The sequence below is a fragment of the Suillus fuscotomentosus genome (genome assembly GCF_016647785.1).
Source record: "Suillus fuscotomentosus strain FC203 chromosome Unknown F5891scaffold_11, whole genome shotgun sequence".
Lineage (NCBI taxonomy): Eukaryota > Fungi > Basidiomycota > Agaricomycetes > Boletales > Suillaceae > Suillus > Suillus fuscotomentosus.
In genome coordinates, this window is record NW_024539523.1 from 190034 (window position 1) to 204222 (window position 14189).

Sequence of the window (14189 nt, forward strand, 5' to 3'; positions counted from 1 at the left end):
ACTAGTTTATTCACAAGACCATTTCCAGCGCACGCCTACAATGGAAAACCTGAACGTCAATGTCTTCAGGGAAGTTTTTTTTGGCTAATACTAAAAGTTTGACGATTAACACTAAATATAGTGAGAGCCGCTAGTGAACGCTAGCCATCAGTCTCCTACTCTCTCACTCTTCCCCCTTTCCCCCGCCCCCCTTCTGCTCATGTCCCAGATGGAGGATGATCAGCATCCCAAAGAATTGTCCCAGGTGGATAACACCCCACGACCTCCCGCAGCATCGCCCATAGTGGTAGCACCGACGTCTGCCAGTGAGAATGCTGGTCAGAAACGGAAAATTGCTGACTTAGAAGAGAACCTCACGTCGGGGCATACATTGAAAAGGTATGAGCCTCGCTTTTACATCTAGTCTGGTGGAAAACAATCTCACAAGGACGGGCTGTCATCAGACAAATGATTACCTTACTCGATAACATTGAGGACTTAGTAGGCAAGAATGGTTGCGATAAGGATGACGACGACGTTCATGTAACTCTCGTCTTCAGGTTAGTGTTTCATCTCTGTCTTATGAGAGCTACTCATGGATTTGTTATTAAAGCCAGGATCGTTTGCGAATCGGATATGTGGCCCTCAAAACGTCTTCAGATAGTGATAGTATGGAGCACGACAATCACTTGTGTATGTCAAAAAGGGTGAGCTTTGTCAGTGACAATAATTAGTGTTGTGTTGAATCGTTGTACAGCTTAAACAGAGGGTCTACGATCTTCGAGGAGATGTCAATGGCGATCAGACTATCGCTAACACTCTCATGACGCAAGCCCAATTGCGAGACTCCCAGAGACGAATCGACACCCTTCACACGGAACTTTTTGATTTGCGAGGCAGGTTGTATGACGCTCAAGTCGAACATGCCCGCGACCTGGCAGAAATACAGCGCGAGATGTTGCAGATGAGGGAATCTAGTGGTCGAAACCATAAGAAGCTGCCTTCCTCACCTCCCAAAAGGAAGTCAATGGTTCACGAATATTACCCAGATGGTGGACAATCGATTAGGTGGCTTACAGACGAGGAGTTCGAACCGTATGATGAACTGTCTACGGAAGAAGGCTCACGTGTTGCAAAGGTTGTTGGTGGGCCGTCGTCATGCGGATTGGCAGCCAGACGACGCATGTCTTTATCTCGCCGTTGGGCTTTGCGTCATTTTCAAAAAGTCAAGGACGCCCGTGCCAACGCTGATGACTCAGAAGAGTCTGTCAGCACTATGTACCACCGTGCAAATGGCACTCCAGAGATCTGAAGGAGAATTACCTCCATCACATACTTTTCATCACCCTTGAATAATCTTCCTTTCCGTTTCTCGCCCTACCCACAAATTCACCACAGAGTGCTACAGAGCGCTCTGTAGCATTCTGCGGCACAATCCAACCCGCTGACATCGAGCTCGGCATCCTTCAAACCCTCGCTCATTATCCTTCTTGTTCCTTCCTTGCTCACACCCGCCACTCCATCTTAATTAGCTTTTCTAACTGTTAATGCGTCGTATTCCAGTCTTATCACAATTAGTAGAATATATAAAGCTTATCTCAGCGATTTGCAGAGTCAGCACACGACCGAATTCGGCGTAAGTAGGTGGCACCACCTGTTTATGTAGTAACGCTCGGACCTTAGGTTGTGCCTCCGACTCTTCCTGAGCCAGACGAAGCTGGATTTTCTTTCTGCCGTTCAAATCAGTGAGTTACTAAGTCAGCCAGTCAAGGTTGCTACTTGTGATTGACGAGTTTTAATGAGCATCAGGCGCATCAGGCAAACGTAATTCACTACAGAGTGCTACAGAGCGCTCTGCAGCACTTCGTACTAGCCTGACTCGGAGCCGATGTACTATGGTGTGGTATGTGACAATTTCCTGAGTTTACGTTGACGCTAACATGATATCCTGCATAAGTATTGTCACTCAAAAAGGTAAGTAACGTTATTAATCGTTCCTTGTCTGACACTTTCCATTGTAGGCGTATGATTATATTTAGGGCAGCTGCCTTTGCTGACGCATACTGGGTGGCCGTTAAATAAAGCAGAGGGTACGCAAATTCAACTCTATTCCTACCTCTCTTACCTTCTCTCCACTCTCCACTCTCCACTCCCCAATCTCCTTTCTCTCGCCTCGCTCATGTCCCAGGTGGACGATAACCCACAGCCTGAAGCATCGTCCCAGATCGAGCAGCCTGCTGCTGCATCGTCCATAGCGGTGCCAACGTCTGATATTGCTCGACAGAGGCGCAGAATAGCTGATCTGGAGGAGAAGCTGCAAGTGCTCGAGTCGGGGCATGCGGTGAAACAAAGGTATGAACACCATCGTGACATGTAGTTCAGTATACTCATCATTGTCAGGGAAACAAACTACTTCATGTCACAAGGACGGGCCATCAGACGGATGGTTACACTATATGATAGCGTCGAGGACTTGATAAATGAAAACGATAGGCGGTGTGACATAGAGGGCGACGACGACGATGTAACTTTCGAGTCCGCATTTCACCTCCACCTACTGATCGCTACTGACCGGTTGATACCAGTCAAAATCGGTTGCAAACCGGATATATAGTCCTCAATAATGTACTTCCGTGGTTTCACCGAAAGGCTTCCGACATGGAGTACGAAGATTATACGCACATGTTAAAAAAGGTGTTCTTCGCTTGTGTCAATAATCAACCTTATATTAAATCGTTTTTCAGCTTAGACAGGGTGCGGACGGTGCTCGAGGTGATGACACTTCGAAGCTCAAGCCTCTTGTCCCTGATTGGGTCAATCGCGAGTGGAAACCTGATCCCCCAGTCGACCCCGAAGATAAACACTGCCGTGGATTCACCAACGACGCCTGTGGCAGACTGCTCTGTCCAACAGAGCTAGACTGGAATAACCCAGTGTTAGTATTGCACTTGTGATCTCTCTACTAGACACTAATTTTCCGCCAGTGTCAGAGCAGGAATTAGGGACTGCATAGACGGCCATATCGTGACGGAAATGTCATGGCCCGCATTTCTTTATGCAGGATACACAGCCGATCCGAATAATCTCGAGGAGGGTCTCTTCAAAAGCAAGCTTTTAGTTCAGGTTCGTCATACTAAAACAGATCCTCAAAGCTCTCATTTTTGGCAGGCATTCAAAGCCATATTTACATCTCCCTCTTCGGCAAAGGAAGTTGCTGGTGATGGTGATGGTGCCAACATCATCGAAAACAACAGACGCGCGAAGAAGGATGTTTTGGGCAAGAAAGTCAAAACACACGTGGCTCAAATCATTAAAATGCACAAAGTCTCACCTCGCTCGATCGCTTATGTGTCGTGTCAAGTAAGTGGTCAGTTTTCCATGTCCTTACCGAGCACTAACAAATCCTGACACATGTAGTTGCGATTCCCCCTTTCCTCTGTAACGTCATGGCGGTCAGTAGACGGCGACTTTGATTACATACAATTCTGGTGCAATATCGTGGACTTCTTTGAACGCCCCCCTGGTCGAACAGCGCAGCGCAACGTTGACCGACTTCTGACGTGGTGGACGAGGTAAATTGATTACAAGTCAACAGCTGTTAACTGACCTCTATTTATTAGGAAAGTTTTTGGTACAAGTCGTCGGGAGGAACTCAGTGATGCGGCCAAGGCTCACATGTCCGTAAATGCTCTTGCAATGCAGCGGGCACGATTGGATGATGCACTTTTCGATTCTGAGTAGTTCGCGCATCATTCCAGCCATTTATTATTACATCACAATAGTTGGTTGTCTACCCTTTTAATTAATGTCATGATTTGCACCAAGTTTTAATTGTTTGACGTGGAGTGATAGCAGGCTGACTATTTGCGCTCGTGCCATAAGAAAGCAACAAAAGGGGGCTGCTACAGGTTAAGCTATGCCTGGTGAATCCAGGCAACAGATTGGGTCTTCTGCATCACATGTTGTGAACAATCTACAGAGTACAGGTTGAGCTACAGCTGGTGAATTCCCTTACTTGTGCTCTGTAGGCTGCATCGAGAAAATCTAGCGTGATAAGTGCCAAAACATATGATTTTACAGAGAATGTGAGGCAACAACAATTGTAAAAACTATCGAAATGACAGGCCCACCCCCATGACGTAGGGAAAAGTCGGAATCAATTCTCTCCGTCCATCTACATGTTGAGAATTACAAGAAAGCTGAAAGGTGATACCCGATTCGTAAGACATGGACAGGTCAGGATATCCATTCAGTCTATGTACTAGGTCAGCGATTGCTCGAGCATAGCAAAACGAAGCCGGTAAATACCTAACATTCCCCAACAACAACTTTGTCCTTTCACGGATGAACTAAGCCGACGCGGTCGCGACTGCACGCACACAGAATTCGTCGCATGAGGTGCTATAAATGCAATGGTATCTATGCATGACGAAACATGTAAGATACTGGATGAATGGTAAGTAAGGTACTAAGGTGAAGCACGACTCACTAGCATAAACTCTCAAGCCAAGGTACTACATCCTAAAGGCACAAGTGTTTGAACGACGCCACAACCTCTTTGGGATTTCTCGCAAGTGAATACAGGTGCCGAGGTATGGGATACTCGTAGAAGGTCGCACGGAGAGTCGAAGCAAGGTATAATTGGGTGCTTGCTTGCTTGGTGAACATATATCGGCTGCTATACAATGATACAGCTTTTTCACACAGATTCGCAACTGATATATAGCGGACAAACATCAACAACTTACGAAAGGTTGGCAGCAAAACTCACAGTATGATATAATTTTATTCTTGCGCGCTCAGAAAAGGTTTGTCGTTCTCTGGAGAATATCAGCTTTAAGTCTTGCTCAGAACATTGTCCCAGGATCGAGGGACTTTAAACATTGTGAAACTTACTTCTGACGTGCCAATTGTGTTGCATCTAGCTTGACTGTTAGCTTTTGCTCTACATTTCCTTCACGTTGGAGTTTGAGTGACGTGTGTGTGTTTTCCCGATTATACACCGGTGTATGAGATTTAGACAATGTTCTTTCCTCTACAAGGTCAAACATCACAATGTATTGATCGATGGCAGAATTACGCCGATGTTTGTGATTATGTACTATATATTACTATATATCTTCTTCTCATCTTTCTGCCAGTCTCGTGATGAGGGAACAAGAGCGGTATCGCAGAAAGAGACGAGCCCAGAAAAGTCAAGCATAATTCGGGTTTCTCCTGGATAATGATCGTGCCATGAAGCAGAACGCGTGATTTCCACAGCGCGATGCACTTCTGTCCGAGAATAAATCAGACCTACGTCAAAACATGGACATGGTCGCTCACTAGTATTAGGGTCCTCAGGCAGCTCCGGATTTCCGCCGCTGAGGCGAGTGCGTTCGAGATTTAAGAACGAAGCGACCTCGATGTGAGAGTCGAAGTTGCAGATCATACTCTCACTATGACTGTTGTTAACCAAAAATTACCAAGGAACTACATGAGTTCGCACAAATTCATTTGCATCCCATGATCCACAAATCAGCATCGGCATTGACGCATCTTAACATCCAGAGAACCTCACAAAACCATTCACGCCGTATTTCTGACCCCATTTACACAGATCCTTTATGCACTGTTCTTCATTTTTCACCCGCTCAGGTTTCATTTCCGTCCATGCCACGAGATCTTGGGTGTCCATGGTGCCCTCACGGAGTCTCACAGCGCTGCTTCCGTCAAAATTTCATCGGTCGAGTGACTGCAAGGGTGAGGTGCCAGCATCCTTTTTCGATTGACCCTTGGCAGAAAAGTATGGAGTGTTCTGGCTCTACAGCCACCCAATTCAAAGCAGTTGGTAAATGGGGGACTGGCGGCTCCATGGTAGAGAAGAGTGCCCACGGGAATTGTCCTTGGAACTATTGTATGACCTGCAGGACGTAAATGATGAGTCGTGACTCATCTGCATGGTATTCAGTATTTTCAGACATACCAATACGATGACGTGTATTTGGCCAGTATCGAAGCAGAGAATTGACCGTTTCGAACACTAGATGTCCTGTCGCGTTTACTGCAGGGCCTTCATCGAGGTCCCACTGTCCAAGATCATTTTCGAGCCCCGGGTAAGAGGACAAAGGCGGATGGCTCGACAGAGGTATCTATCTGTGCAGTCAAAACTTGTTCAAAGGCAAGAAACAGCCAAACGGCTTTCCTTGTGGACAGCACTTCGACAAAGCGCCAAAAACCTCGTAACCTCAGTTATATACTGGGCGTTACATCTTTTGTAAGGGCATCATCCGGTTTGATTTCCTTCAACTTGAAACTGATCGATAAATTTGATAGCGGTTGAGGTGGTACGCAGTTTTCGATGTTCATTCTTTTATAATTGTCTTCCAACAGCATCGATCTTCAACGATAGGAATAATGATGGAAGATGTACGCAATATTATTTCCTGAATTTCGCCCAGGTTGCGCGCAGCTGTAACTTAGTAAATTATTAGGTGCACACAAACAATATCGCGGAGTTTCAAAAGTTTTGTGCACATTCCAAAGTATTTCCAGTCTCACTGTCAGTAGAAAAATTGACCCCATAGCTGCAATATGGCCCGTCTTGATCCCGCTTCAAGCGACGATGATGCTCCGGAAGCAGTTTCTCACTCTATTTCCAAACGGAATGCCAAGCGAGAGAAGAAAACCCTTCGTGACTTTGAGGCAGAAGAAAACGCGCGGAAGAAGGCACAAAACCGGGAAAGAGATCGGAAATTGAAGGAGCGGGCGGTTGTCACGCGTCTGGGGAAGCTCTCAGATAATACAATGCAGAAGGGAAAGCGGAAAGTTCCAAGGGAATCTAATATCGAAAGTGATGGGTCCTCCGGTCAGGAGGATGATGTTCCTAAGGATAACAGGTTGGAAATGCGAATGCGCCGCGCAATGGAGGACGCTGCTACTGAAATTGACGACGGAGATGACGGGAATGGCGACGGTGAGCTAGAAAATTTGATGGACAGAGGATCAAGCGAAAGTGGAATAGATGAAGAGATGGCAGAGTTCAATGCCGAAAGCGGATCAGATGAGGATGAGGAGATGGCGAGTGGCAGTGAGGACGAATCAGAAGACGAAGATCGGCCTCCGTTAACGAAGTCATCGGCCAAAGGACAATATCTGGAAGATACACTTTTCGCGTCTGCATTTGCTTCGCAAAGTGCGCATGCAATGGCAGATTCTACTGCAACCAAGGCACTACAAAAAGTGCTACCATCAAGAAAACGGCAACGACGGCCACTTGCGCGTGCCAAAGACATTCTTGTCGGGTGCGCATCTTGGACGTTGTGCTGCGAGCTTTCTGACCAGTCCATAATTACAGAACTCGTACCATCCGTACCCTGCCCGATTCACTTGGGTCCAAAGTTCGTTCGACAGCTCACACCATCCCATCACAAAAAATACGCAAATTTATCGATCAAAGTCTTGCTATTAAAGGTCGGTTGGCGTCTGCTAAAGCAAAAGCACGAGGATGGGAGAGACGGCCAGGTGAGTCGTGGTCTGATATTCATTGCTTTCACCCATGTGAATCAAAATTTAGCGAATGTCGGTGTAATGAAATGGACTGGAGCACCTTCTGGTTTTGTTCGCGATAAGCAATAATGCAACGCGCCTACTAGTTGCGACAATTAAACCCAAAGACGAAGCTCCGAATGGCGATCGATTAGGGCACCTGTTACATTCAGGAATCTCATGGAGAGGGATATCTCACGACTGTTCATCTGAGATGGAAGACGTTGACTAGTCATTCGCAGTGACCGTTGTATCCGAGAGATTTACTCAGTAGCTTCTTCGTGCAGACCTTACTGGAGGCTTGGACTTACAATGATTCCAAGTAGAAGCGTAGCTAGTAAGTTACAATTGTTTCGATAAATTCGTGGAAATGGAAAACTGATGACGGCCGTCCACCCTCAACTGATGATTCAATGTAAATTATAGCGTGGATGATGTATTAGCTCTAAGCCTAAGCGTATTCCGGCACACTGAAAGCGCTGAATTCTATTGTCCCCAACTCCCACGACTAGCATTGAATTTCTCACAGATTTTCTGACTTGTTTGTTCTCGAAGTGAGGGGCGATGATAACTTATAAGTAGCGTGCTCTCGGTTCACACTGCACAGCTGGATCATTACAGGTACTTCTCCACGAAGAAAACACGGCGTAAGATCAGCATCAACGTAGGGCAGAACGCGAACACTTCTGCATTGAGGCTTGGCTACTAGACTTGAGCCGAGAGGAATGTACTTATATGGTAACAGACGGACAGCCAAAGTCGGAGACTTGGCTGGTCGCCGCCGCCACTACTTCAACTTAGTCCAAGTTTGCTGTACAGTGGCTTTAACAATTGCACTCTTATTTGGATCCCATCACTGCAATTCGGATTGCACGCGATCGCATTGCTATCATTGTCATATGTAAGTACTGGAGCTTGGGAGCTTCCACACAGAAAGCCCGGACGTCGCTAGGCTTCTATTTCGGAGTCCGGAGGCGGCCTGCAAGTTTGGGTATATCACATTACTGGCCTCAATGGCCTGTTATCGGATGCTTGCGTAGATGAGCTGAGCCTTTGATCGCCACTGGCCCAATTTCTCACTGTATGTCGCCGCATGAGTCATTTGAATGCAAAGTTATTGAGGAAATTTGGGCTTCAAGGCCTTACCTAACTGACTCGTGGCATGGCAGTGACACGGCACTGCCTGCTTATCGCTTAAGCGCTCATGCATATGTGCAGTAACGGAGGACTGACGGTCTGCTTCGTTCTGGCACTACAGGTTTCAAGCGCACGGAGCACCAATTAGTCCGGTACTGGATACAATTTTGGTTGGTTTCTGTTGTTCTTCCATGTGTCCCGGTCTACTGGATTGCTCAGGTTTTTCGCGTAAACTCCTTGATAATCGGTTAGCACCCATTCTTTTGTTATCAAATGTCGTTTATTTGCAACAGGCTTGCCCATCTCCACGACGGTTCAAACAGCAATCTAGGGCTATGCGAATGTGTGCAAGCGAACGTTTGCCATTGGAGCCGCAATGGGAATCGTTTATAACACTATCGAATTCACGGAATCCACCATCTTCCCCCTCTTCACTAGTGTCCCCGCCGATGCTCGCCGACTATCTACAAAGACGTGAGAAACTTATCGCAGAGGATCGCGCGCTGCGAATAGACCATGTTCGTGCCAATTATTCAGCGGCCGAGATCAAGGCAGACAAAGTCGTGCGCTCCATCCGTGCTAAAGAAGCTGTATCTGTTTGGGGAGTTGATCACGAGAACATCCCTCACCCATACCCCGGGATGGAATTCCTGAATGGTAAGAGGCTTGACTCGCGCTTAGCACTTCCTCTCACATTCGCGTACAGCCAAAGAAATTATTGTAAAGACGGATCTTTTTAGCAAAATAGTCTCCAAAGTAAGCATACCAAATCACTGTACTTCCCGTCACCTACCATCTCGACCGCGGTTTTCCCGTAGATGCCAAAGGGTGGGCTGTTGCATTTGCACCAGAACACCTCGGTGGAGGCCAGAATGGTGCTTGATCTGGCACTAGGTCATCCCGCGATACATATTCGTGTCCCGGGTCCATTAGACGCGGCTTCTCTCGAAACTGTATTGCCCAAGATCCAGCCGATTCCCGTGGAACAGTATCCTGCCGCCGACGCAATTGGTATCACGGATCTTTTATATACCGGCGGCTGGGTTCCTATCAACAAGGCGCGAGAGCTCTTCGATCCTGCACTAGGCGGCCCTGCCGGATTTGATAAGTGGGTGCTTAGCACCTTTGTGATCAACCCCAGTGATGCGTTTAAGACGTACAATACGCCGATGAAAGTGAGTTCCATATCAACATGTGACCTGCTGAACACGTCTTTAATTCGATGGACTCACAGATCTGGCTGAAGTTTGGGAGTACGTTTGCCGTGACCGATGTAAGCATGTAGCGTGCTGGAAGTCAAGATGTGAGCCTGTACTCATGAACCTTAGCCCATCATCCGATTTGTGCCGATTCAAAAGGAATACTTGCGGACGTGCATTCGCTCGTCGATAGATGATGGCATCTCGTATATTGAGATACGGACTAGTTTCTTCAAAAAGTGAGTCGGAAAGACGCGGCTATGCCTGACATGCCTGACATTTCGTCAGATATATACTTGCAGAGGATGCAAAGACCAAACTTGAACTACGTGAACTACTCTTGATATTTCGAGAGGTCATAAACGAAGTGAAAGCAGAAATGAAGGCGAAAGGCCGGGAAGACGATTTCGCCGGGTTGAAGGTTAGTTTAGTTTTGATCGAAGCTACTCGAGCTCAGACCGATATTTTTCTTAGATTATATATAATACCCTGAGAATTATCTCTGTCGAGGAACTGGAAGCAGAGCTAGATCGGTGCAGCAGATTTAAGCAGGAATTCCCGGACCTTATTGCTGGCAAGTCCGCGGTTATGTTTGATGTCAACAGACCCAGATCTGAGTGTTCTATTTTACAGGATTTGATCTCGTGGGCCACGAAGATGGGGAGGAGTGTAAACCACTGATTTATTATGCAGAGCCGCTTCTGCGTTTCGCGGAGCAGCATCCGGACATCCCATTCATTTTTCATGCTGGTGAAACTCTGGGCGATGGGTCTGCAGCGGATATGAACCTGTATGATGCTATTCTGCTTGGAACGAAGCGTATCGGACACGGGTTAGGTGCATTGTATGGCATAAAGCGCTCGCTAACTCGTGTTGTATAGATTTTCACTAGCCAAGCATCCCAAATTGATGCAAATTTGTCGAGAGAAGAAGATAGCGATTGAAGTCTGCCCTATATCGTGAGTGAGCCGTGTAAGTAGATGCCTCCAGCTTATCTCAATGTTCCAATAGAAATGAAGTGCTGGTAGGATTTTTATATACTGCCTCCGAACCTATGTTGACTCAACAAATGATAGCGTCTTACCTCATCGATGCCTATGCACCCCCTCCCGATAATTATGAACCAAGGCATTCCAGTGGTACTGTCTTCAGACGATCCTGCAATGTTCAATAGTATGGGGTTGTCCTTTGATTTCTTCCAGGTGACCTCTTTCTTGGTTGTCCCTTAGTAGAACAAGACTCATCACTTGCTTCAAGGTGCTAGTGGCAAGTGAAGTTACGGGACTCCTTACTCTCGGCCAGATGGCTCGTGACAGCATTACTGTGAGTCATATCCTTATCCTTGTCTCTTGCATTGTGTAATGTTCCCTGGGTAGTATTCTATGCTCGATGAACGGAGCAAGCGCAAGGCCATGGATGCATGGGAAAGACGGTGGACCAAATTCATAGACGAGGTTGCGGCGATGAGTCCATGAAACTTTGGCTCTCGGATTTCACTGTAAGTCATGTCCTTGTACTTATCCCTTGCATTGTATAATGTTACCTGTGTAGTTTTTCGTGCTCGGTGAACAGAGCAGATGCTCAGTCATGGATGCAGGGAAAAGATAGTGGGACAAGTACATAGAAGAGGTTGCGGCATTGAGTCCGTGAACCATTGACTTTCACTCACAGAAATACCGAGATATAGAGCTCTGGATGTTGTAGAAATCATCAAACTTGTGCAATTGTTGTCCAATGATAACGCCTTGGAAGCCACTTCCGACCTCAACCTAGCGATTTGTATGGGGACTACTCACGGCGCTACCGTTTCTTTGGTCGCATGAAATCGCCGGTGGTCCAAGAGCTGCATGCACATGCTTTGAGTGACACAACTTTCCCCGGTCGAGGTTGCGAAGCTGAGAGTGATGATGATGGGTGTATTATTTACAACGGCACTGTTGCTCATTGATATGATTCATGGCGTACTTTGCATGAGCGCTGTATTTCAGATGCAGAAAGTAGCAAGTGCAATGCATATAATGAAGTAACCTGAAGTAACTCGGTGCGAATTTTTCTCTGGAAGGATGTTGAGATGTCGACTTGCACGATTTACTCTATGAACGACCATTTTCGGGGCTTAGTCACACATGGCGGAGCTTCCAACTTGTTTTGCACGTCAAGCCAAGCGTAGTCTTGTAGGAAAGTAATATCGCTCGCAATGTTCCAAAACGCACTTCGGACATCTGTATCTGTATGTCTTTCCATCAGGCGTGCTCATATTTGGTGTATATTAACCATTTCGTCAGCTTTCACTCTACAGGAGCAATGTTTCCAGCTGTCTAAGGTCGCAAACGTTCCGTCGATTTCTATCTCAGGAGTCTCGCACGAAAATACAGGCCGCAGTGACCGAATACCCTGTGGTGCTATTTATGAAGGGCAACCCAGAGCAGCCCATGTGCGGTTTTTCACGAGGGGTCGTGAAGATCCTCAGTGCTTTCGACATTCCACCTGGAAAGTTCAAGACATATAATGTCCTCGAGGATCTAGAGCTCAGGACCGGAATCAAAGAATTCTCGTGAGTCATGCTTCATTTGACACTATTACCAAGCCTCAGGTACTTCTCTTGCAGGGAATGGCCAACCATCCCACAACTGTATGTGAACGGGGAATTTGTAGGTGGGAGCGACATTGCTTTAAGCAGTAAGTTAGGGTCGCATTGCCAAATATATTTCTAACTCAAACCATTCAAAGTGTTTCAATCTGGAGAGCTGGAAACGCTCCTCGAGCAGCATGGGGTTATTCCGAAGGCATCAGAATCTTCCTCTTAGTGTACCGCACGGGTAACACCCAGGATCGGAAAGTTGACACCGTACCCGCACAAACCTGCACCCGCCAACACCGTATAATCAAATAAATATTACTACTCTTCCTTCCCTCCTCATCTTTAACTTCGTCTCGCTCTCGCTTTTGATTCCTTGCAGATGCTAGAAGAACTCTTCTTCCCCAGGCTCTGAGGTCGAGAATTGTTTATGGTGCAAGTCAGTTGCGAGTAAAGTGAAGAGACTGCCGGTCCTGCGAGAAGACACGTTCAACCGCAGTTGAGATAATGAGTACTGATTAATTGGAAGAGGCTTCGAGGTTGGCAAACCTTGGACAGAGAGATAGCCTAGTGCCATTCGATGCAACGTTGGATAAGTACGGCAGTTGTTTTACCAGCATGCAAATGGGTCTTTAGTCTTCATGCACAATTGGTGGTCGAAGGAACTCGTCCAGCTCGCTACTAATGGTACGAGACATGGAACGAGTGAGTAGTCGCCGAATTTATCTCCCTCCTGTATAGGTGTCAGTGTCCATGTAGGATTAAATGCTCGTCGTGTTGAACAATTGAGGGAGAGAACAGATTTTGGCAAACCGATGACTTTGTACGGGAAATACCGAATCGATACCTATAGCAATTGTACGAAGCTGTGATCCTAGTGTCCGTCGAACCGTCGTTCAAATCTGGCTCATGAATCTTATGTTGGTATTCCTGGAAAAGATGAAGTAATGCGTAAGCGCGCATCATTTACTGGAAAATCAGGAAATGTGGCCTTTAAAAGATACCCGTTCGACATCTAGTTGCTACATATCATACAGGAGATATACTAAGAATAATATAACAACCGTAGTATCAGCGGTTATCTGTTTTGCTCCGCAGTGAGAACATCAGAACATCAACTTTTCGATCGCAATCTTGACATTGCGGATCTGACTTTGCAGCTCCCTAGCTTCGCTAGTTGTAACGCTGGCAGCGATGACAGGCCTGGACACATTGCATGCACGTCCAAGGGCTGCCTTGGAAGGAATGAACACGTATGGAACATTCTGTATAGTCAACAGTTAGCGGTCAACGGCGTAAATAGCTCGAGAAAGTGAGTACCTTTTCCTCGCAAAGAAGGGGAAGGTGCAAGAGAATTTCGAGAGGCTCGGTATCCGCGGTAAGGACGATGAACTCTGCCACACCACGGTTAAGCGTCTTAGTTGCTGTGGAGATGAACATCAAATACAGGGAACGAAAAAGGGGTTGAACGTTGCTCACCTTCATTGGCACCTTTTTTTAGTTGTTTGTACTGACCAGCTTGTTGGACCAAGTCCAAGATCTACAATACCATGGTGTCAGTCGTTAGTGATGAGCTCTCGAAAAAAACTTACAGAGTTAGTTAGACCCTCATCTGCAAGAGGCCATGCTTTTCCGCGTGCTTCAGCCATTATGAATAAGTGACCTCACGTTGGATTGATCCTTGGTCAAAAAAAGTTGTCGAGGATGGTCAGCATTAGTAGCAGAAAAGTTGGGTGTTGTTGTGGCTGTGATGTATTGGTGTGTTTGTC

The 14189-nt window shown here is 46.6% G+C and overlaps 7 protein-coding genes across 7 annotated transcripts; 5 read left to right on the forward strand and 2 right to left on the reverse strand.

The window, feature by feature from the left end:
• Positions 1-199: 199 nt before the first annotated feature.
• F5891DRAFT_977358 (uncharacterized protein) lies at positions 200-1291 on the forward strand (the record flags this gene model as incomplete). Its single annotated transcript, XM_041376700.1, has 4 exons — positions 200-378; positions 444-539; positions 593-686; positions 737-1291. 4 exons carry the CDS (start codon positions 200-202, stop codon positions 1289-1291), a joined length of 924 nt encoding a protein of 307 aa, XP_041229377.1.
• Positions 1292-2158: 867 nt separating this feature from the next.
• Positions 2159-3720, forward strand: F5891DRAFT_946316 (uncharacterized protein; the record flags this gene model as incomplete). Its single annotated transcript, XM_041374668.1, has 8 exons — positions 2159-2331; positions 2380-2514; positions 2565-2673; positions 2724-2914; positions 2964-3102; positions 3148-3276; positions 3397-3551; positions 3600-3720. 8 exons carry the CDS (start codon positions 2159-2161, stop codon positions 3718-3720), a joined length of 1152 nt encoding a protein of 383 aa, XP_041229378.1.
• Positions 3721-5136: 1416 nt separating this feature from the next.
• Positions 5137-5602, reverse strand: F5891DRAFT_1171095 (uncharacterized protein; the record flags this gene model as incomplete). The annotated part of the gene is made up of 3 exons (XM_041365529.1): positions 5468-5602; positions 5305-5417; positions 5137-5253 (listed from the first exon to the last, which is right to left on the reverse strand). Coding segments are annotated over exons 1-3 (243 nt in total), but the record flags the coding sequence as incomplete, so codon positions are not given.
• Positions 5603-6491: 889 nt separating this feature from the next.
• Positions 6492-7906, forward strand: F5891DRAFT_1171096 (uncharacterized protein). Its single transcript, XM_041365530.1, has 3 exons — positions 6492-7262; positions 7316-7482; positions 7535-7906. Exons 1-3 carry the CDS (start codon positions 6553-6555, stop codon positions 7594-7596), a joined length of 939 nt encoding a protein of 312 aa, XP_041229380.1. The 5' UTR covers positions 6492-6552; the 3' UTR covers positions 7597-7906.
• A 1186-nt stretch (positions 7907-9092) lies between these two features.
• F5891DRAFT_946658 (Metallo-dependent hydrolase) lies at positions 9093-11317 on the forward strand (the record flags this gene model as incomplete). Its single annotated transcript, XM_041374690.1, has 13 exons — positions 9093-9300; positions 9350-9399; positions 9462-9818; positions 9878-9916; positions 9972-10081; positions 10131-10263; positions 10317-10427; positions 10511-10674; positions 10724-10801; positions 10854-10866; positions 10919-11044; positions 11100-11165; positions 11219-11317. 13 exons carry the CDS (start codon positions 9093-9095, stop codon positions 11315-11317), a joined length of 1554 nt encoding a protein of 517 aa, XP_041229381.1.
• A 722-nt stretch (positions 11318-12039) lies between these two features.
• On the forward strand, positions 12040-12649 carry F5891DRAFT_1126780 (monothiol glutaredoxin-5; the record flags this gene model as incomplete). The annotated part of the gene is made up of 4 exons (XM_041364127.1): positions 12040-12066; positions 12128-12396; positions 12451-12521; positions 12573-12649. 4 exons carry the CDS (start codon positions 12040-12042, stop codon positions 12647-12649), a joined length of 444 nt encoding a protein of 147 aa, XP_041229382.1.
• A 708-nt stretch (positions 12650-13357) lies between these two features.
• F5891DRAFT_1015207 (50S ribosomal protein L30e-like protein) lies at positions 13358-14159 on the reverse strand. The gene is made up of 4 exons (XM_041360867.1): positions 14013-14159; positions 13900-13960; positions 13741-13844; positions 13358-13685 (listed from the first exon to the last, which is right to left on the reverse strand). The coding sequence occupies exons 1-4, from the start codon at positions 14067-14069 to the stop codon at positions 13527-13529; spliced, it is 381 nt and encodes a 126-aa protein (XP_041229383.1). The 5' UTR covers positions 14070-14159; the 3' UTR covers positions 13358-13526.
• Positions 14160-14189: the final 30 nt, after the last annotated feature.

Bases quoted from the DNA above. Each gene is read 5' to 3' on its own strand.
- F5891DRAFT_1171096 (XM_041365530.1), top strand. From the start codon at position 6,553: ATGGCCCGTCTTGATCCCGCTTCAAGCGACGATGATGCTCCGGAAGCA. The intron at 7,263-7,315 runs GTGCGCATCTTG...CCATAATTACAG, and splicing joins GCCAAAGACATTCTTGTCGG to AACTCGTACCATCCGTACCC. The intron at 7,483-7,534 runs GTGAGTCGTGGT...ATCAAAATTTAG, and splicing joins AGGATGGGAGAGACGGCCAG to CGAATGTCGGTGTAATGAAA.
- F5891DRAFT_1015207 (XM_041360867.1), bottom strand. From the start codon at position 14,069: ATGGCTGAAGCACGCGGAAAAGCATGGCCTCTTGCAGATGAGGGTCTA. The intron at 13,845-13,899 runs GTGAGCAACGTT...TCATCTCCACAG, and splicing joins AAAAAAAGGTGCCAATGAAG to CAACTAAGACGCTTAACCGT. The intron at 13,686-13,740 runs GTACTCACTTTC...TTGACTATACAG, and splicing joins CCCTTCTTTGCGAGGAAAAG to AATGTTCCATACGTGTTCAT.